Source organism: Bufo gargarizans, chromosome 2, assembly GCF_014858855.1.
Source record: "Bufo gargarizans isolate SCDJY-AF-19 chromosome 2, ASM1485885v1, whole genome shotgun sequence".
In the NCBI taxonomy this organism is placed as follows: Eukaryota; Metazoa; Chordata; class Amphibia; order Anura; family Bufonidae; genus Bufo; species Bufo gargarizans.
Window position 1 is genome coordinate 134,219,410 of NC_058081.1, and position 23,765 is coordinate 134,243,174.

The 23,765-nt window shown below is 41.6% G+C and overlaps 1 protein-coding gene across 1 annotated transcript in view; it reads right to left on the bottom strand.

The window, feature by feature from the left end:
• Positions 1-4,064: 4,064 nt before the first annotated feature.
• The window catches only part of RLBP1 (retinaldehyde binding protein 1), a 31,324-nt gene continuing 11,623 nt past the window's right edge, over positions 4,065-23,765 (bottom strand). The window contains exons 4-7 of the mRNA XM_044283211.1: positions 13,221-13,399; positions 9,770-9,928; positions 8,592-8,702; positions 4,065-6,037 (exon numbers count right to left, since the gene is read on the bottom strand). Of these exons, the coding sequence (XP_044139146.1) occupies positions 5,879-6,037; positions 8,592-8,702; positions 9,770-9,928; positions 13,221-13,399 (608 nt within the window). The 3' untranslated portion in view covers positions 4,065-5,878. The remainder of the gene's footprint in view (positions 6,038-8,591; positions 8,703-9,769; positions 9,929-13,220; positions 13,400-23,765) is intronic.

The following is a 23,765-nucleotide window of genomic DNA, read 5'->3' on the forward strand; positions in this document are numbered from 1 at the left end:
CTCTACAAGTGGAATGTCCAGCTCACTTTCTAGGATGGGTTGCTGGCGACCATTTTAAATCATTCCTGGAGAACCCCTTTAAGTAACTGTCCTGATTTGTATACTGGTCAGACAGAGGTCTGGTCTTAATCGGGTGACTCTATTTGCAAAGAACATTTCCATGGAATAATCTTTCAAGCCACCAAGGAACAACTGAACTCTAAAAATAATTATCTAATGGACTTTTCTATACAAGCAGTCACTGAGAAGTCTTCTTCCTGGCGAGCAGGCTTGATATCTGTGCTCACATTGTAATGCATGGATTTGGACTGAAGTTACCATTTATAGGGCAGTTTTTTCTGTATTAAGCGTCTGGCATGAACGTTGTAGACACATTAGAAAATGGTTCAACACCATAAATCACAGGGATCACTTACATTTCTGGCCTTTCCACAATAACTTAATATTTGAAGTGTTTTTAAACTTTACACTCAATTTACACTTTTCCACAGTTAACGCCAGATTTCCATGGTTCCTTGAAAAACATAATATAGTGTCTGACTTTTTTCTGTATGTGCACCCCACCTGATTACATGACCATCATTATACCACAGTCTGTACCAAAGTGTTACATTTAATTTATTTTCATTTGTAGACTCCCCAAATGTTGTCACGCAAGTGGAATTTACCCAACATTCCCTTCACCCTGTTCATTAATGGTGCTTCCTTTCTGTCGCCTGCTTATAACTTAACATCATATACAAGCATTCTGTTTCACAGACATGATAAGATGCTGTGTTACCATCCCCCACACATAGTCTTACTTAACCTTTATTATTTTTTCCATATGTACATAATATAAAGCAATGGTACAACGTGTCTGTGAAATATCTAGTAATTTCTAAAAGAAACAAAAGCACCTGGAAATAGGCAGCACTTAACTAGTTTTGGCTTTGAGTTCAAGTGTCAAAAGTTCTCCAGGAAAATATGCTCTAAATATGTTTTTGATTCAATAGCTCAATGACTTAGTTACCGAGTATATTTCTACTTCTTACAACTGGATGGCATCTTCTATATTTCTATGGTATAGACTCCATTCCCTTTAAAAGAGGTTTTCCAGTATAACGAACCAGCGGGTGTGAACCCACTGTGCTGCTGACTGGCAATACTCTGGAGGGGTGTAACTAAGCAACTCCAGGTCTTCAATAGCGCCTCTGGTGGTGAGGATAGACATGAGCCACAGTAGTTGCCAGGGATGACTCCAGAGCATAAACCAAGTCAGTGGCAGCTAGTCCAGCAGACCAGAAGATACCAACAATGGTACCAGCAGACCGGAAGATACAAACAAAGGTACCAGCAGAGACAGACAGCGATACTGATACAGATGCAGATACTACAGACAGGCAAGGCATAACAAAGGCAGTAGCAGTTACCTGGGCTGCAAGCGATAGAAGCTAAGCGGCCCCAGGCAGAGCTGCACACTCATGGCGGTTCCCCATCCAGGAAAGACAGGGACCCCTTCCGGAGGCAGACATAAAACAAGAAGAGAAGCAGACATGAACGGAATAATATAAGCAGTAAGGACTGCCAGACAGTCAATAACAGGACATGGAACAGACGCAGATAAGCTCTGCTAGGCTCTACGGAAATACAGACATGACAACGGACACAGTTAAGCACTGCTAGGCTAGCAACGAACAGAACAGGAACATAATACAGGGCAGATACAGACAGAACAGGAGATGGCAAAAACAAGATACTAAATACAGACGACAACAAAGTAAACTTAGGCGGAACCATTAAAACGGGCAGATGGTAAGACCCCTTGGGGTCAGACAGAACAACTAAACCAGAACTGACGCCCAGGACCAGGACACCGGGAGGCGTGTATATCCCACCCAGATACCTCAGCTGGGTGAGATAACTGAAATCCAGAAAGCTGCAGTGGTTTCAGCAAAGTGTAGTTTGCTGAGACAGTTTTGTCTAGATGTTGTTCTGGGCTGGATTTCATGTGGACTGAGGTATAGGTTTGGTAGTGGGATCTGCCAGTCCACACCCTTCCACTATATGTATTGTCTTTTGCCAGAGGTGATTGCAGATGAGGTCTGCTGCTGTAAACAAGGAGGGATAAAACAACCCTCTGTGTATGACTTGGAGGGAGAGAAAACTTGGAAACAGAGGCCTACAGAGGCTGTGTGGTCTCAGCCTGGAGGGCTGAGGGGTCACAAGGCTTTGTAAAGCCTGAATTTTGGGGGGCCCAGCGACGCCTACAGTAAGAGGGTTGCAAGGTCAGAGTCGGGAGGACTTCTGGACCAACACCCCACAAAGGTGCTGGTGTGGTCACAGCCTCGAGGTTGCTAGACTGTATATGGCTAGGGAAGCCTGATCTCTTCCCTGTCGGGACTTGTGTCTGATGAGCAGACCTGCTAAGGCTTGGAGCCTGAGACCCTGTGTATAACCTGTGCTTAGAGGTGAATCAGGGAAAACTACTGTGTTGTTTTGCCGTTGTGTGTGCCAAAATAAATGACCATTTCGGACTTTAAATCTGCTGTCTGACGAGATGTCTGTGATTGCGACCCCCTGAGAGAGAGCGATCCCTTACACTTACCAGTTCTACCTTTGGGAGTTGGACTTTCTCTGACCTTCTATGGTAGCCATGGCCCTCTCTCTACTGAAATCTATGGGAGCTTTAGACAGCAATGCAAGCAATGTCCACAATGGTATGTCAACATAAATGCAGTGGATTTGCTTTAAAAAAAAATCTGCTGCAAATTTCCAAGAGTCTGCAGGGGTATCTGCAGTGGGAATTCTGCACTAAATCGTGCAGTCTGGTTTTGATCTTGCTGCAAAATACAAAAAGGTCATGTAAAATAAAAAACAAAACTATGCTCACCTCCACTGGTGCTTCCGCTGCTCTCTTCTCTGATTCTCTGCTAGTATCTGTACAACCCAGCCTCCTGCAATGATGTCTTGTCTGATGCATCTGGATTGTACAGAGACTGTAGGGAACCATGTAAGGAAGTCATGGAAGTGCCAGGGATTGGTCATTATAGTGTTTTTTTATTTTAAGCTCTCAAGAAAATGGTTTTATAGGACTTATTCAGGAGTGGGTAATTCGCAGCATAATCCGCAACAATTCGTGGTTTGTTGTGGATTTTGACTTTTCTATAAAATTTAATGGGGAAAATCTGCTACTAATCCACAACCAATCTGCAATAAGAATTGACATGGTGCCGATTACAAAATTTGAAAAGCAGGCAATTTTCTGTGCTGAACATTCCTACAGCATGTGCTGCTACTACAGTCCATTGTATTTTTTCCATCCTCAATTCCAAATGGAGAATCCCATAGCATGAGAACAAGCCGTTTTCGACTTGTTTCGACTGAGAGAGCTGCACACAAGCATGCTCGCTTGGATTGGATTGCTGAATGCCCGGTAGGAAACCCCCATTTTTCTTAGATGCTTGGGTCCCAGAGGTGAAGAGTGTATAAACTACCCATATAAATAGTAATGTGAAGGCTTTTCACCGCCATGATAGGACTCTGCAGAGTTTGCTGACACAGACACTTACAGCTCCTTGCGTTTATTGTGCATTTCAATCTTTCCTAGAAAAAGCCACGCCACCCTGCTGCACCAAGTAGTGTGCTATTGTCACATCTTCTCCAGGAGCCCACAATACATGCTCTTCATAGGTTTTTTAGTACTGTCATGACTACTGAGGACTATTATTATAAGACACCCCCCTCCCCCCAGAAAAAATAGTACCCCCAATAATAGTCCCACACTTTGTGGGTAGTGGAGTCCCTGGGGCATGTACCCCTATGTTCTGGCCTGATGTTACCTATGACCAGCTTGTATTAACTTGTAAGCATATCTTTCATATTTGATAAGCTTCTTATTCAATTATACATCTTGTCACTCATCATTTGTGTTATGTATAGGACTACTCTACACATCACTTCACAGTCTTCTGGGGGAAAAAATAGACAAAAGCCAATACATACAGTACTTGAAAGACTTTATTTTAATAATGAGTCCATACAAAACATACTGAACACTCTGTGGAAAATCTTCTATGCTCCTCCTCATCCTGGACCTCACTATAAATGTCTAATTGTTGAGAAGTTGAGTTAGAATTCCAGTGTCTGATGACATCATCGGGTGAGGTTACTGGTCATTAATATCAGACACGTACTTGTAATAAAGGCTGATGTAAGCACTTGTCTATGTAAACTGCAGAACAACCGCCTGATTGGCCGGACTCATTTTGTAAAAACAATGTCATCCATCTTAAGAAACACCCAGCACTTACCATCACTGCTAATTATCCTGAAGTTCTTAATAGAAACCAGAATGTACTATCTGCTACAGTATGGATGTGCATGGAAGGCATTAAGATTACAAGCTAGGCTATGAGATTGAAACCATTATATGTCACAGCTGCTGTGTCTCTCCTTTAGATTACTTTACGTGAAACAGATGACTGCAGAACCTCGGCAAACCTGTCCCGGTCATTTCAAAAGCCAAGTGGTACATCTATTGTCTCAGATGTGCATTAAAGGCACTCGCAAGGCTTTGATATAAAGAAGGCTGGAGCTCATTATATCTGCTGTTTAAGTCACACATAATACTAGTCAAAATCATGGTCTTCGCTACGATTTTCTTCTTCTGGAGTAAAGATATAGCTTGTTGCCCTAATCTTGTGTCTAGCTACCCTCCCAAGCCAGTGTAACTTGTTGGCACCCAACACCTAGGGTATATGCCCCACCTTCAAATATCTGCCCCTCCTTCACAGCTACACTCCTTCTCAGCATGGCACAAATACACCACTAAGGTAGTTGACTTAGAGGGGCTACTCCATTACAACCTATCCCCTATCCACAAAATATGTCCGCTGCTCCATTCAGCTCTAGGACTATAGCTGGGGACAAGCGCTCCGCTTCTTGTGGCAGCTACATATTGTTAAATGGAGAAGCATATGTGTCCACCGCTCCATTCAAAGGGGAGGAATAAAGGGCCAACATTCTCACAATCAAAGGTCAGACCTCCCGCCAATCAGATATTTATCCCTTATCCTGAGGATAGGGGATAAGTTATTGTAATGGAACAAATCCTTAAAAAAGAAATTCCCGTTAAATCCTTCACATAGTCCATATCTTTTTCCGTATATAAATGTATATGTAATACACAAATAACATCTTCATATTGCAAGTTCACATTTACATATTTTCTGATATGTAAGATTATGGATTTTCTTCTCAGTGCTATATCAGAATATATACAGGGTATGTGAACTTTATAGCCCGTCATTATTGGTAAGCTCTTTATGTATTATCTCAGCAGTAAACTGCTATCAGATATTGGAAGTTGTGTACATTTCTATAACCTATACAAGGTACTTACAGTAGGTACCTTTTCATATTCCATCAGATATGCCACAAATGTCTTATTATTGGGGATAAGACCAGATGATCGGCAGAATGTGGGGTTCTGGAAGCCAGGCAGAAGTAGGAGGAAAGATTATTCCATCACATAGATTTATGTGGAAGAACACCAGCTTCACCTGGGATCATGGGATCCTTGCTAGTTTGGTCCTTACAGTCAGACCCCCAATGATCAGACATATGTGGCGTGCCATAAACGTTCCATAACCTCTGTAAAATAATCTGATAATTATGCAGATTGTATCATCCTTTAAAACTTTTAGTAAGGGATGAACGATGACTATAGGAGGATATGATAATGACATGGATATCTTATATACCATATGTGCGGTGATCTTTTGCAGTGTTTATTTGAAGATTTATTATCGCTAACAGAACTAGGAGATGTAATGGATTTTCAGCATTTATACTAACTTTTTAATATAGACTTATAATTAGAATTGTATAATTTTCTCTAAAGAGCTGTGTCCTCGGATTCATTTCTTGGGCCAAAGAGCTTCTCTGCAATTATTCGGCCATCATATTTTGGCAAGTTTCCTCCAAAGTCATTCGGCAGGATGTCAGCATCGATTTCCTTATAGAAAGTCTCAAGGTCCTCCCCGTGCACAAAAACCTGGTAAGATGTCATATTTCAAAATTAATCATATTTAAGGTTATGAATACAGAAAAAAAGAGCATGAAGTGTTTGGTCAGTTACAGTGAAAGCATACCAGGTATAAGAATCGCCAGGGTCTGAGCTACCATACTGTGACTCAGGAAGGCTACCAACACTGAATGATGGTCATCTGCCAATCACAATTATCAATGACCAATTGCATTTTGTCTGTATTATAAGCTGTTGGGCTGGGGCGGCACAGGTGACAATATTTTACTAGGTCCTGAGGGCAAAGTGCAAGGCATGGGGATTCTCTCATTAGGGTTGTTTCACACGAGCGAGTCCATTGCGGGAATCGCGCTCTGTGTGTGAGTGTGATCCTCCGCTCTGGACTTGCTGGAGCGCACGGCATTATTATGGTTTATAATGCTATGTGTCTCTGCTTGACCTTATTTTTACAGAATCATACTGACAGCTTTATGTCACTGAAAACAGAAGGCTTGCTTGACAAAGGCTAGATGTAGCCGAAATGTTGCATGATTTTGTACACCGTGCCATGGAGTCTTGAATAAAGAGGCAACATTATTGGAGATGCTGCTGTAGCCCATGTCTTCTATTAGCTTTATGTCAGTATGATTCTGTGGAAAAAAAGGCCATATATACATAGCATTATAAATCATGATAATGTTGTGCGCTCCTGCAAGTCCAGAGCGGAGGATCACACTCGCACGCGGAGTGCGATTCCCGCAATGGACTCGCTCGTGTGAAACAGCCCTTAGTGTTCCCTTAACCCCAAAGTCATAGAAACATAGAATGTGTCGGCAGATAAGAACCATTTGGCCCATCTAGTCTGCCCAATATACTAAATACTATGGATAGCCCCTGGCCCTATCTTATATGAAGGATGGCCTTATGCCTATCCCATGCATGCTTAAACTCCTCCACTATATTTGCAGCTACCACTTCTGCAGGAAGGCTATTCCATGCATCCACTACTCTCTCAGTAACGTAATACTTCCTGATATTACTTTTAAACCTTTGCCCCTCTAATTTAAAACGATGTCCTCTTGTGGTAGTTTTTCTTCTTTGAAATATTCTCTCCTCTTTTACCTTGTTGATTCCCATTATGTATTTAAAAGTTTCTATAATTTCCCCTGTGTCTCGTCTTTCTTCCAAGCTATACATGTTAAGGTCCTTTAATCTTTCCTGGTAAGTTTTATCCTGCAATCCATGTACTAGTTTAGTAGCTCTTCTCTGAACTCTCTCCAAAGTATCTATATCCTCTGGAGATATGGTCTCCAGTACTGCGCACAATACTCCAAATGAGGTCTCACTAGTGCTCTGTAGAGCGGCATGAGCACCTCCCTCTTTCTACTGGTAATTCCTCTCCCTATACACCCAAGCATTCTGCTAGCATTTCCTGCTGCTCTATGACATTGTCTGCCTACCTTTAAATCTTCTGAAATAATGATCCCTAAATCCCTTTCCTCAGATACTGAGGTTAGGACTGTATCACTGATTTTATATTCTGCTCTTGGGTTTTTACGCCCCAGGTGCATTATCTTGCACTTATCAACCTTAAATTTTAGTTGCCAGATTTTTGACCATTCCTCTAGTTTTCCTAAATCCTTTTCCATTTGGTGTATCCCTCCAGGAACATCAACCCTGTTACAAATCTTTGTGTCATCAGCAAAAACACACACCTTACTATCAAGGCCTTCTGAAATTTCGCTGATAAAGATATTAAACAATATGGGTCCCAGAACAGATCCCTGAGGTACCCCACTGGTAACAAGACCTTGGTCTGAATATACTCCATTGACTACAACCCTCTGTTGCCTGTCCCTCAGCCACTGCCTAATCCATTCAACAATATGGGAGTCCAAGCCCAAAGACTGCACTTTATTGATAAGCCTTCTATGTGGGGCAGTATCAAAAGCCTTACTAAAGTCTAGATATGTTTGCGGTATTGGCCCTGTGAGTGGAGTGGTTTATTAATAGAATAGTGGGCCTTAGTTTTTTTAAGGTATAGCATTAAAAGTTACATTTTACTACTGCCCTTTTTATTGTTTTAGTGTGACACTTTGAGCCTAGAATATTGAACCTTTTCACAATATTCTAATTTTAAGTTTCATTACTGAAATAAATGAACTTTTGCACGCCATTCTAATTTTTCGAGTTTCACCTGTAGATATTGACATGGAAAATTAAAAATGGCATTAGCAAAACATTTTTAAAATGTATTCAGCTTTTTCTAGGCTGTGTGACATCACGTTCATTGGTCACATGGTATAGACGCAACTCAGCCCCATCAGTAAAAAAACACTTGGAAACCCCCTTTAAACAATAGGTCATTTTCTGATGACACATCGCCTTTAAGTGTGGACAAGAGGAAGACTCAAATCAACATGACATTTCAAATCTACATTACATGACCTCTCCACATTCATCTGCTCTTTTCCTGTGATTTGCAGAATCTTATTTTCCTCCTCTAAAACCTGGGGTGCGTCTTATAAAGTGGAAAATACAGTATAAAAGAAAAGGTAGTGGATATGTATAAAGCATAACTCACCCTCTCAAGTAGTTTACTCTTTAGAAAAGGCTTTACAACATTGTAAGTGGTGGTAAAGTACCATGGCTGGTATATGAAGTGAACGGCCTTAAATCTTGCTGGGAAAGAGTCCTGAAAGTATAAGACAAAGAAAAATGATCCAACTCATCCTATAGAGATGTGCCTGACCCAGGAAAATTACTGAGGCATCTCTTACATTAGTCACATGTGGTTATATAGTCACATAACTTATTAATTTCTATGTATATTGAAAACTAATATATCAGTGCAGTAGCACAAGAAGCTGCAGAAGTCTACACATTGAGGAGCAGAACAAGGTGTAAATGACAGGTATAGGGTGGCACTAAGTTCAATGGCGCCTTTTGCCGTAACTTCTGCCATACCATCTCTAAGTAAATACTACCAAACAGTCCTCAAATAATATCAACATACAGGGCCAGATTTATCATGACTCTGACAGCTCACTCCACTTTAACATATGGCTAAAGTCAGTTTTAGCCAAGTCAGATTTATGATCGGCCTTTTAAGACTGTAATAAATGTGGTTTGACGGTAGCAGTTTATCCGTCAGTAAGCAGCTTTACAAAAGTCGCACATCTTTACGAAAAAGTCACATGTTCTATTAAAAAGTCTCATAAGATAAGCATGGTCCTCACTGGAGTGAAATTGCGAATTTTTTTGGGACTTTTTTGCCACTTTTTTTTAATAGTCCCAATAGTAAATCTGTCTAGAGATTCATTTACATAAGAAAACACGCCCACTTTCAGAAACTTGTGCGCAGTTTTAGCATTTGCGAATTTTTTTGCGACTTTTTCACTCTATAAATCTGGCCCACAGTGACCAAATAACAACTCCATACATAAAGTAACCTAACAACAGATTTATAGTGTCTAAATACGATTGTTATAAAATTAATACTAAGATTCTTGGTCACAAATCTTAGGTCACAAGGCTCCCATTTAGCTGGAACAGGTGATGTACCCTATGTGATAATTATTGATGCTGGGCTCTAGATTGACAATGGGTAGAGGTAATTCTTTGAAACTATTGCTAATTCTATGATTCCATGCTCCTGCTGTATTCCTACTTTAGGCGATTGAACAACCACATGTGGACATCACAATGGATTGTTTTCAGTTATACACACCTTGGTTATAACATTTCCTGTATTAATTTTACCTGTAACATGTCCACCATTTTTTTCAGTTCGTAAGGTTTAATACCAGATGCTTGTTGCATTGTGAATCCTTTGAAATTCTCGATAATGCAGAAGCCATTGATCTGGGTTTCCTCATTTTCTAAAAGGTTCTCCAGAATAATGCAGTATGCACGGAGGATCTGAAACAGAAGGTTAGTAGTTTAAATTATACCGTAATGACTTGAGCATGAATGCAGCTGTTCTTTTTGGCATATGGCTTCTTTGTCTAAAACTGGGCAACAAGAAGGGCAGCAACAGCTTCACTGAGGTTGAGGGGTTTGCTTGACTTCCATTGTTTGGCTTGGCTTAAAAGCACTACGAAGTACTAGACACTGTTGTCTCCAACAATCAGGGATGGACTGTGAACTTAAAGGGCTATTTCACACGAGCGAATGCCGTGCGTGACATCCGCTCCGTGAATGACAGCCAAGACCCGATGCGAACTGCAGAAGCACGGAGCATTAACGTGATAATACTGATAATGCTCTGTGCCTCTCTATGATCTCTTTACTACGAAATCACAATGACAACTTTATCTCACTGTGATTTCGTAGTAAAGAGATCACAGAGAGGCACGGAGCATTATCAGTCATGTTAATGCTCCGTGCTTCTGCAGTCTGCATCGGGTCTTGGCTGTCATTCACGGAGCGGATGTCACGCACAGCATCCGCTCGTGTGAAACAGCCCAAAGAGGACCTTTCACCACTCCAGACATGCCTGTTTTAATAGCTTCATGCTTTCCCCATGTAATAACAATTCTGGAACATCTATTCTTATAGCTCTATGTTGTGCCATTCCTTTATTATTTCTACTAGATGTTATGAATGAATTACTAGCAGTCTGCAGTAAGGGTACAGAGGGTAGTAAAAAGTTGTATCTGCAGAGTCTGAAAATGGCAGCACTGATTGGATAGAGTGAGTCTGTGCAGAGACACACCCTCAACGTGTTACCTCTTCTCTGTACCCTTACTGCAGACTGCTAACAATTCATACATAATTTCTAGTAGAAACAATAAAGGAATGGCAGAACATAGAGCCTTAAGAATAGATGTTCCAGAACTGTTATTACATGGGGAATGCATAGGGCTATTAAAAGACATGTCAGGAGTGGTAACAGGTACTCTTTAACCCCTTCCCGACCTTTGAAGTACTGTTACGTCATGGGAACCACTGAGTTCCCGCAATTTGATGTAATAGTACGTCTTAGTGAGCGTGCGGGCACTGGAGCGGTGCGCGATCACTGCAGGGGCCCGGCAGTCCGTGGTAGCCGGGCCCCTGCTGTATCCGCCGGCATCGCTGTAAAAGCCGATGCCGGCGGATTAACCCCTTCTATGTTGTGGTCCGCGCTGCCGGCGAAGAGGTTTGTGTCAGGTGAACGATCGCATCGAGTCCCTGCACTGCTGTGGCGGGGACCCGATGCATGACAAGGCAGCCCGATGCCTTGCACAGCATCGGGAACTGCCTTCTACGGGAGCCGAGGAGATCCAGCCTCAGGCTGGGTCTCCTAGGCAACCTGTTAGTGTATTACTCGGTGTCATACACTAACAGGCAATGCATTACAATACAGATGTATTGTAATGCATTGCAGAGGGGATCAGACCCCCAAAAGTGAATGTCATAAATAAAGTAAAGTAAAAAAAGTAAAAAAAAAAAAAGGGGTTTTAATAAAATGAATAAAGTAATAAAATTTATAAAATAAAAAAGAAAACAAAATGCCCCTTATCTTATAATAAAAAACTGAAAAAAACACACATATTAGGTATCGCCGCGTCCGTAATGACCGGCTCTATAAATATATCACATAATCCACCCTGTCCGATAAACATCATAAAAAAATAAAAATAAAAACCGTGTAAAAAAGCCATATTTGTCACCTTACATCACAAAAAGTGCAACACCAAGCGATCAAAAAGGCGTATGCCCCCCAAAATGGTATCAATAAAACCATCACCTCATCCCGCAAAAAATTAGCCCCTACCTAAGACAATCGCCCAAAAAATTAAAAAAACTATAGCTCTCAGAACATGGAGACACTAAAACATCATTTTTTTGGTTTCAAAACGGCTATTATTGTGCTGAAGTGAAATACATAAAAAAAATACATATAAGGTATCGCCACGTCCGTAACAAACAGCTCTATAAAAATATCACATGACCTAACCACTCAGATGAACACTGTAAAAAATAAAAATAAAAACCTGTGTAAAAAAAAGCCATTTTTGTCACATTACATCACACAAATTGCAACAGCAAGTGATAAAAAAAAGGCGTATGCCCCCCAAAATAGTACCAATCAGCCCGTCACCTCATCCCACAAAAAATGAGACCCTACGTAAGAGAATCGGTCAAAAAATACAAAAACTATGGCTCTCAGACTATGGAGACACTAAAATATGATTATTATTTTTTACTTCAAAACTGCTATTATTGTGCTAAAGTGAAAAAAATCAAAAAAGTATACATATTAGGTATCGTCACATCTGTAACAAACAGCTCTATAAAAATATCACATGACCTAACCACTCAGATGAACACCGTAAAAAAATAATTGTAAAAAAAGCCATTTTTGTCACATTACATCACAAAAATTGCAACAGCAAGTGATCAAAAAGGCGTATGCCCCCCAAAATAGTACCAATCAGACCGTCTCCTCATCCCGCAAAAAATTAGACCCTATCTGAAAGAATAGGTCAAAAAATAAAAAAAAGCTATGGCTCTCAGACTATGAGACACTAAAATATCATTATTTCGGTGTAGGTATTACTATGTATTATAGAAGTAGAGAAATTGAAACTTGGAAATTAGCAACTTTTTCAAAATTTTGGGGAAATTTGGTATTTTTTAATAAATAAAAATTTATTTTTTTGACTTCATTTTACCAGTGTCATGAGGTACAATGTGTGACGAAAAAACTATCTCAGAATGGCCTGGATAAGTCAAAAGCGTTTTAAAGTTTTCACCACATAAAGTGACATGTCAGATTTTCAAAAAATGGCCTGGGCAGGAAGGTGAAAACAGGCCCGGGGTTGAAGGGGTTAAAATTGCCTCATGTTGTAGGTGTGTCTAAAGGCGGGATGGCAGAAGAAGGCGGGGCCAGTAATACCTTAACCACCCAAGCCACAAAGTGGCCACCCAAGCCACAGTATGAAACTGTGTCATCATCCTGAGGATGCCAATACATTAATTAATGCTGAGAGCATCAGGTCTTTATGTACCTGGCTGGTGGCCAGAAGGAATTGGGTGGCCCTCTGGGAATTAGCCCACTGGGAAATTTTCCTGTAGGGTTTATGGCCAGTTCCCCCATGCCAAAAATTTCTTCAAGCATCTAATATTCCCAAAGAGGGCCAGTATAGATCCCCTTGACTGACACCAGCTGAGATTTCATTTAAATCTTGGCAACCATTTACACATGATTATAAACAGCACCACAAACCTCATCAAATGTGATCTCCTCGTAATCCCAGTTCTCAATATTAAAAAGTAGGATCACTCTGCCATTCTTATCTCTGCTGGTTAAAATTCCAGGGTAACCAGCCTCTATGGTGCTTCTCACAGCCTCCGATGTCAGGTTCTCAAACAGCTCGGGGTATTGCTGTCGGAAATGTACATAGCCTGTTGGAAAGATTGTGGATAAATCTTCATAGAAAGAATAAAGTTGACAAGATGAGTTCGATAATTCCTTACTTCGATTATGCCTTCATGTTCTTTCAGGTGACTTTTCAGAGTAAGCTATCATGTCTGTACATGAGGAATAACACTATAATTGACCATTGTATGACTTGTATATGGCAGTTTTCACCAATTTGCTTTCTGGAGGTAATCTCCTTAATTGTCAGTGTTCCCTGACATACTGGGTGTGTAGACTAACTGCTATAATGTCTCCCATAGACTACACATGGAAAAAGCAGAAGATCCTGCTCCACTAGGTCCTTGTAGCACAGATTCAGAAGCAGAATAAGCTTGAAAAACATGACCGGAAAGTATAGAGCAGTGCATTTGTTAAAGTGTAACTGTCATTTCATCTAGTAGCTGTGAGGCAGTAAAACAGAACTGCAGCAGTGTCTATGTGTGTTTCGCTGCTTCTAACTCGGCTTCTCCTGTATTATGTTCCCTCTTCGTACACTTCTGTGGGCAGCATGCCTCTCTGTAATGCAGATGACACCCAGCCACAATGACTAGGATTGCAGTTAGTGTACCACCCAGTTAATTAACCCATCAGATTTCATAGTCAGCAGAGCCCGCGGTATCTGGATGGTTAAACAGAAGGAAGGGGGATCCCTCTGTCCTCTGATAAGAGCCCTGTGGTGCAATCAAAAGACTGCTTGGTTTCTGAAGGCTTCCAGGCCTGCCATAGCAAACCGCCTATTAAGTGGTATTGGTAGTTGATATTGCCGTGTCCAAAAATGTGAGAATTATTCAAATAAAAAATATTTACCATGTGAATGTCGTAACAAAAATATTGTTTCAGCCAAAAGAGTATAAAAATGGATAAAAAATGTGTTTGTACTTCAAAATGGTTCCAATAAACACCACACCTAGCCCCGCAATAAAAAAATATTTTTTCAAAGGTTTTACAGTAATTTTTTTAAAGTAGTAAAACAATAAACACAATACAAATTTGTTATCGCTGTAATTGTACTAATCAGCAGTTTTAGGTTGCCATGTAATTTTGAACACCATAAAAACAAGGACCAAAAACAATAGTGGAATTGTGTTTTTTTATTTTTATTTCACCCCCTCCAATTTTTTTTGTTGCAGTTTTCAATTCACGATATAGTGAATTAAATGGTTTCATAAAAAAATGCAACTTGTTTTACAAACAACAACCTTCGTAAGGCTATGTAAACAGAAAAGTAAAAAGGTTTTAGCTTATTGAAAGTACAGAGGAAAAAACTAAAATTAAAATAGGCTGCACCCTGAAAGGGTTAACTTTAAGTTAATTTAAAAATACAAGTGGTTTTTAAAAAAATAAATTCTATTATGATGCAATAATATAAGTGGTACATGGTTCATTCATTCCCAGAACTGTTCAACTGACCAAAGGGTATTAATTATTTATGTGGGGAGGAAAGGAGATACAGTTAAATACTGCAGCGGGGGAGGCAGTATTATGTCCTGCACTGTGGTATTTGGTGCTGGGGCAGTATATTGTGCTGCACTGTGGTATTTGGTTCTGCTGGAGCAGTATATTGTGCTGCACTGTGGTATTTGGTGCTGCAGGGTCAGTATATTGTACTGCACTGTGGTATTTGGTGCTGCTGGGGCAGTATATTGTGCTGTTCTGTGGTATTTGGTGCTGCTAGGGCAGTATATTGTGTTGTATTAAGGTATTGCTTTCCCCACCTACTTCTGTAGCCCTGACTTCTGTTAGTTTGGGTTCGTCTGACTACTGGCACACCCACCAAATAGCTGTAATTACACTGCACCCCCACTACAATGTAGACTGCGTAGAAGTCCACACTGATGAACTTGCAGCACTCACCACTGCCCCTTCAAACAGTTGATCGGCACGAGTGCTGGGAGTTGGACCCCCAATGATGGGATGCTGATGACCTATCCTGTGCAGAGGGGGCTTGGAGGTATGCAGAAAAGGTTTCATCTCCCCTGGTAAAAGAGGTCTAATGAGCTTTTACCCATCTGTATGTGGGGACCACACAGCTCATGTGTTCCCTGCTAACCTTTGCCCCCATAGTAAGAAATAAATGAATAGAAACCTCTACGTGACATTCATGGTGACGCACACGTAGCGTCAGGTGCTCGGGTATTAATCCCTCCATATCACGCAGAATCCATATCCCTGTAAACATACAATATCACCTCTCGTCACATAAAGTCTCAAAATGTGTAGTTTTACGAATTAGCCCAATATAATGGCTTCAGTAATGGTAAGAGGCACAGAACCCCCTACAGCCCTATCTGCCTTTATAGGTTCCAGTAAAGTATGGGAAGGGTTAATAGTAATCGAGGAAGAGAGGAAATGATTTCTGAATGAGGAAATCCCTGAGAAGTCGGCCACAGGATGGTAAATGTCTCCTTTTTGCTGTGTGTTTGGTTAGTAAGGGAAGCTCGCAGTTCCCCGGTCTCCAAAGGGGAGATCGTTCCCCTCCCCAAGGCCCTCTGCTCACACTCTCTACAAAGTGACTGTGTCTCCCCGCTGCCGCTTGTACAGTAAGGCTTTCTATTCATTCCCCTTAGCCGGTTGTGTTTCTCTTTTATTATGTCTGGTTCATAAGTTCTGCTCATAATAACAGCTCCTTAGGGCATCCAACGCTAAGACACAGTTTGCGAAAAAGTTTACATTTTAAAAGGAAGCAATTCAGAAAATCGTTATTCTAACGGGACTCGACTATTAGACATTAAAATACTTGAATGATTCCGCCTGTATCTATTCTTTCTTTTGTGAGAATGATTCTATTTTCAAAGTAATTCTTCTGTGTTTCATATGGGTATTGTACGTACAGTGAGCATTACGTATTATTGCCACTGCTGTATTTCTTTGTTGTAATATTCCCCAAGATCTGGACATCACCAGTGCATTTGTGTATTACATAGAGGAATACAGTGAGCTGGGTTCAGTGGAGTCACATTGTGTGAGAATGTTATTGGAAGAGAGCACCTTAACAGGCCTCTCACCCAGCTAAGCCAGTACTCTCTGCTCTGCACTGATGAGGGGCAATCACCCCGAAACAGCTGTCTGCAGATGAGGAGCTGGCTTATTTAATATCCAAGTCATGTCTCAAGGCTTATTTAGAGGGTCGAACATTGACTTATAGGATAGCTGCCTTACATCTTGTTAGAAGCTCATTTGCATCCCTTCCCTCACAATGTTATTGGACGGCATGACCAATTCCAACATGGATATTTTTGCATAGGAAATTCATATAATATATAATATAATTTTAGCCTCATCATACGTACTTGGTGTACTGGAAGTATAAAATACAGCAATAAATGGATGCTCTCACCAACAGTGGGGCAAATCAAAATGTTATGTTACCCTTTGTGTAAGGTTCCGTTCAACTAACATAGCAGTAATTTGGATCATTAAATATAATAAACTAAGCATTTATTCACACCTCAGTGACTCCCAGACATGCTGTAAATGTTCTCCATGCGCAGCAAACAGATCTATTCATTTTAAAGTGTTTATTCACACATACGTGGATTTCCACTCACTGTAGGTCAATGGAAAAACAACGGATACGTGGACTACTTTTGTCCGTGTTGTGGACCAAACTATCCCATTGAGGTATATAACGGACAAAACACCGAAGGCATCCATGTCCTCCTGTCAGTGGTTTTCACTGACCATTGGTAGGAGATGCTCTGGAGATTCCCTTTTCCATGGAACATGGAGGGCATCGAGCACACACAAACCAAATGTTGACCGTTCATGGACAACTTCATTAGAGTTGATCGCAAATACTCTAATCGCGAATTTTTATCGTGAATATCGGCACTTCGAGAATTCGCGAAGATGTAGAATATAGTGCAATATATTCGCAATTGCGAATATTCGAGATTTTTCTTCTTGCTTGTGGGCCAATGAGAAGGCTGCAATATCTTTTTCACAGCTTAGCAACATCCCTAGCAACCAATAGGAAAGTTGTTTACCCCTTTACTATATAAGAACCTCCCCAGCAGCCATTTTCTGCAGTTTTTTTTGCAGTTTTGAGAGAGAGCAGTGACATTGCTGTGCTCTGTGCTTTACTGAGTCATCTGGATTCTATTCCTTATTCAATTACATTAGATAGTTAGCTCATATATATGATACAGATATTTAGGGAGAGATAGTCAGTGTAAGTTATATCCTGATATAGTGTAGCTGTTGCAGTGCAGGGTGTTAGGTAGTGTGATAGGTTCTGCTGTCCATACATACATGCTACAGACATAGTGCTGGGATGTCACAACAAACACTGCACCAAACAGTAATATCTACTCAGACCCGATAAAATGTGAAGTTGCATGTATTGCGCAAAAAAATATGCGCTTCATTAGTGCCGATTTGCGCAGTGTGAAAATAATGACTGGAGATCATGAATTCTAGAATTTGTGAACTTAATGCAAATATTATGTGAAAAAATTTGCGAAATATCGCAAAAACTAATATTGCCTATGCTGCTCATCACTAATCTTCATTGATGAAACACAGTTTTTTCCCTGATGTCAAACAGACATGGACATGTGTATATGACCTAGAGTAAGGAATCATGCACATGGTAGAACCCTGTACAGCAATGCCCTCTAGCTCTGCTTTACATAGTTGCAGGGATTGCATGTATAGCTGTTTGGTGCTCAGTTGGGAGCTAAATGTGGGAGATGTTCTTCCCTAGAACCTTTGCTCCATACATATGGCATAAATCGAGCATGATACAATTTTGTTTGTACAGAATCTGTCAGAAACAGCTTCCGTCAGTCTCTTATTGTAATACCGGTAGTCCATGGCTGCTGGCCCAGGTCACAGCCCCTGGAGTTCTCACATCTCCCACTGCACTGCAGTCCGTGTCACTCCGGTCCACCCTTGACTCCTTCCTCCTGCTTGTGTGTCCTCCCATAGGGTGCGTACTCTCCCCAGCTCTTAAAGGGTCAGCGTGTGCTTATCTGTCATCAGCCTATTACATTGGTTCCCTGAGATGTATATGGAACCTCCCCCTATGAGAGTAAGATTCCTATCTTGCCTAGTTTCTGTGACGGTATTCGGCCACAGTGTATTCTAATCTCCCATGTCCTTTCCTACTGCCTGTTCTACTATGGTGTGCAAACTCTGCCTACCTTGACCTTGGCTTGCTCTTTCACCGCACCTCTGTCTGTCTTCCTGGTGTCATGTACTGGTGTCTCTTGACCTACCTAGGAAAGATTGGACAAAGACTACTCCTAGAGGTAGCAGCCTAGGAGCCTCCTACAGTGAAGTCCAGATCCCATATGGGGTCAAAGAGGTAAATATCAGGGAGCTACTTAGACAACGCCCTCAGGAGTAGCCCTAAGTCAAATCCTTTCACTGGCACAGTTGGTCCACACACCCACTGCATTAAACTGATCATTTTTAATCTGACCAATATTAACACAAAGGGGTTCCAAGATTTTTATATTAATGTCCTATCCTTAGGATAGGTCATCAATATGAGGTCCACGGAGGTCCGATAGCAGGCAACTGATCAGCTGTAAGAAGAGGCTGTGGCTCTCTGCGAGTGATTAGGCCTCTTCTTAGGCCGTATGATGTCAGGTTTATCAGTCACATGGCCTAGGCACAGCTTAGTACCATTCAAGTGAATGGGGCTGAGCTGCGATACCGAGCATAGCCACTGTGCAATGAACTGTGCCTAGTAGGCTGCAAGGAGCCTGCAGTGATCTCCAGAGCTCCGGTGAGAGCCCCAGTTTCCTCAAATAGCTGAATAGTGGGACACTCGCCGATATCATATTGATGATCTATTCGGAGGATTGGCCATCAATGTGAAAAAAAAATAAAAAAAACCTTTAACTGAATAATATTTCAGGAGAAAAACGTGAAACATGTACCTTCTAGATGAGGGAGTTTCTAAAAAATAAATAAAAATGTGCACTTCTATAGTATGACTCGGCATGTTTCTCCACTTCCATTTGTGTATGTCCAGGTTTTTACCCAGATGGAGAATTATTTACTGTATTTGGTACTATGTCAAAAAATTTTAGAAAATCAAATGTTTTATATATCAAAGAGGAACTGGCTCTCACTTCTACAAAGAGTATTCTTCTCCCATCAGAGTCTCTACTGGGATGTCAACTTATTTCCTCGATTTGCAAGCTACATATCCCTCCCTCCAGTAACGAATGGTCTCTTAGGCTTTCTACACTTCAAATGTTATAAGCTTCAGGACTTTGACAGCAGTTCAGCATTAATTCTGGCAAATGACAAAAGCCCTACATGAAAAACGTGAGAGACTGATTTTCTTTAACAAAGAGCTTCCTGAGACTGTATTTCAACATGGAGGGGAACTAACCCTAACATGTTTGCCACAACCAACACTGAGTCTGAACATGACATGTGAGCCGATCCATGGAAATAAAAGACGTCTCAAGACGCTGAGATGACACCTTAATAGCTTGTTAATAACAGCCATATGACATGTACAACTACTTCTACTGTACTTCAGAAATTAACATCCAATCAACCATTTTCACAACAACCAAGCTGCTTTCTTCATGGTTTTGACATTTCATTAGACGCTGACTTAAAGGGAACCTGCCACCATGAAAATGCAGTGCAATATGCAGTTGCAATGCTATAGATCAACAGGAGCTGAGCAGACAAAGGAGCCCTTGGAGGATGTGATCAAACAATTATGGGATGATGTGGAGGGGAAAACATGGTACTACTACATGTAATGTTGGGTTCATCCTGATCTTTGTAAAGTGCCCCTAAGTTCCTTGAATGGTACTGTTTGTAATCGAAGACCAGTAAATATTCATTTGTATGATATTCAGAGACTTCCCTCCACTGGGACCCTTTGGAAACTGTTTGCATAAACCACAGCTGAGCTGTAGCTACCTTGTGTAACCAGTTGCCAGTACCAGTATTAGAATTACTGTAGAGGAAGCTAGCCTTTTCTAAAACCAGGTGTTGATTTTCTCTGTACAGACCTATATATCAAATTTCAAAAAATTGAAATGCAAGATAAAAAAATAAAATAAAAATTTCCTTAAATTTACTGAACGCCAGATTCACTAAATTTAGATACATCTAAATTCACTGGTCAACTCAGAGCTACTGGCATCTGCCCAACCACTGGCACCCAACACTTTAAGGGCTCATGCACACAGCTGCTGTTTTGGTCCGCATCCGATCCACATTTTTTGCGGGTCAGATGCAGAACAACTCACTTCAATGGGGCCACAAAAGATGCGGATAGCACTCCATGTGCTGTTCTCAATCCTATGTCTATTCTGCGGCACCCACAAAAAATAAAACATATCCTATTCTTGTCCATATTACGGTCAAGGATAGAACAGCTCTATTATGAGCCAGATGTTCCGTTCTGCAAATGCGGAACGCACGTGGCCAGTATCTGTGTTTTACGGATAAGCAATTTCCGGACCACAATAACAGCAACGGCTGTCGCATGAGCCCTAAGAGTGAATCCCATCAGCCCATCCCTAATGTTTCCTCCTGAGCTGTGGAAACTACGTTGGCACCATATGGTTCCTGGCATCTCATGGTCATCTCAGTAGCTGTGTGTTATGCAGTCCAGGTCATCAATACCACTAAATCCTTCTTGTCGCACAATTTAGGGATCAGCCAGGGGATTGTGTTACCAGTTGTAAGTGTTTAAAAGGCAATTTGCAGTATTTCGGACACATTTTAGTCTGTGTTGTATATGTGTAACGAGGCAGAGCTCTGTAGGTGGCCAGAGAATAGTAATTGATAGACGAGGTCATAAACAGCCAGAGATCAGGTCACTTGTAAATTCCCAAAAGGAGAAGTTATAAACCAGCTAATCAATAACAGATCCCCCGGTAGAGGGTAACATGATGACGGAACATGGAGTAATCAGGAAAATGTCAGGTCAAGGCAATTATTTCCTGAATTCTGGAAAACTATTCCAAAAATGTCTATATTCTGAAAAACATCATATCCTAGAACTGTCACTGTCAGAAGGACCTATGTTAAATAAAATGTGACCACAGCAAACTAGGGAAAATGTCTGAATGCATTAGAAATCATGCACGTTATGGATTAAGGCTCTGCAGTCAATGGTTCACCTAAGTATAGTAAGAAAATGTCTTGTAAGTCACTCGTGGAAACATGTCCTAAACCTACAACTTAAACGGTATACCCTATGTTCATAACTAGCACAATGTATGAATAACTATATGAAAATGAAATCTAGAACGGTGAGCTCTTTGGTGGCCATAAGTGGTATTGGTCCACCCAACGGTGGTGGATCTGCCGAAGTTATGTAGCGGAGCCGGCCTCTACATAACTTCAGCGTATCCACCACCAGGCTAAATCTACAGCAGCTTCCTTGCTGGCGTAGATTTAGAACATTTTCTACGCCTGAAGGGGGTGCCGGGGGCCCACTGCCCACCAATGTTTTTTAATACTGGGAAGGGCGGGGGAGAGCACACTGCCCACCAATGATTACCGGGGAGGGGTGGGGGGGCCCACTGCCCACCAATGATTTTTAATACTGGGAAGGGCGGGGGGAGGGCACACTGCCCACCAATGATTATCGGGGAGGGGGGGGAGGGCGCACTGCCCACCAATGATTTTTAATACTGGGAAGGGTGGGGGGAGAGCACACTGCCCACCGATGATTACCGGGGAGGGGTGGGGGGGCGCACTGCCCACCAATGATTTTTAATACTGGGAAGGGCGGGGGGAGGGCACACTGCCCACCAATGATTATCGGGGAGGGGGGGGGGGAGGGCACACTGCCCACCAATGATTTAAATACCGAGCACGGCACACTGGGGGCTGATGGAGAGGGTACTGGGAGCTGGTGAGAGGCACTAGGGGCCTAATGGAGAGGGTACTGGGGGTTGGTGAGAGGCACTAGGGGCTGATGGAGAGGCACTGGGGGCTGATGGAGATCCCTGGGCGCCGCTCTCCATGTCAGCATACTTAGTTTAGATTTTTTATTGTAATGAAAGGTCCTCTTTAAAGCCTCAGAAGCCAGGAGCATAGTTCCCTGGCATAACTACAGACTACAGAGAGAAAGTGCAGCAGACAGAAGAATCTGAGTTATACAGTCAGCCTGTCAGTACAGCAGAGCCAGAGAGAAACTGATATAGCAGAGTCGAATTTGCCTGCCAGTTTTAATGCTAAAGCCTGCTGGAACCAAGATAAAGCTTGAAGATTATTTCTGACGAACGTTTATTCAAGTAAAGCTGCTGTTCAACTATATACAAGGTCTGGACTCAATTTTTCTTGCAAATTCCTCAATTATTCCCCCTATTTATTGCTTCAGAGCCAAAGCCTGGGGTCCAGCTGTATCCAGGTAGGAGCATCGTGACACATATAAAGGGACATTTTAGGCCGCACTATACTACTTGGCATTCCTATATCTGGGTCGCATTACATAGAGGGCCCTAGAGGGAGGCGCCCGTTGCATGGGCATAACTACTGTGTGGTGGCATTAAGGGGACGGTGGGATTGGGTGTGTATAGCTATGTTTTAGGTGGAGTTAGAGGCATAACCTAGTATGAAAAAATATGCTGTGGCGCGCTAAGAGCGCCGCACATATTGTTCCTCTTTGTGCTTTTCAGAAGTTGGGAGGTATGTAAATGCCATTTGCTAAAGTGAGGGGAGTGACCAAATAAAAACGTGACACAGTGTGCTTTGCACGCTGCTATATTCATGTGATTGGTGGGGGTGGGCTTCATATTGTATGTGAGCCGGTGCCATGGCTGCTTTTCAGTGCCAGTCCGGCCCTGATCAGAAGCCTGGTAATCTGTTTCACTTGCTAAGTCTTAACATTTTTGCACACTGGTCACATGCCTGAGGAGGAAAGGCTTAGTCCATGAGGCTAAAGAGCAGCCATCTATTCCAGTAGTCAGAACCTTTATCTCTGAGTAGTGGCACTCGGACTACTGCTTCCAGTTGTCAGCTGATGCACTTTAGAGGCTTTTCTAATCGAGATTTAGATGTCATCGTTCTGTTGAGTAGTTTATTAACTTTATTATCTTCCCAGAAAATATGAACTTTTTGCATCAGTTTGGCTAGAGCCCATAAATCTGGTGCACTAGCACCACCTACTGGTCATACAGCTAAGAAAGGAAAACCTAGAAAGAACTATATATATTTCATTTTGACAGTATATTATATTTTATTGGTGATATTAATGCAGAGCTCCAGCTTATTTGACTCAACCCTGAGCTGCAATAATGTTAAAAACTGAGAAACCATTGCTAAACAAATATATTAGGGAACTGCAGATAAAGCTATTTCCTAGTTACCGAACATATTGTATTTGCTCACTTTACATGCATAAGACTCCACATA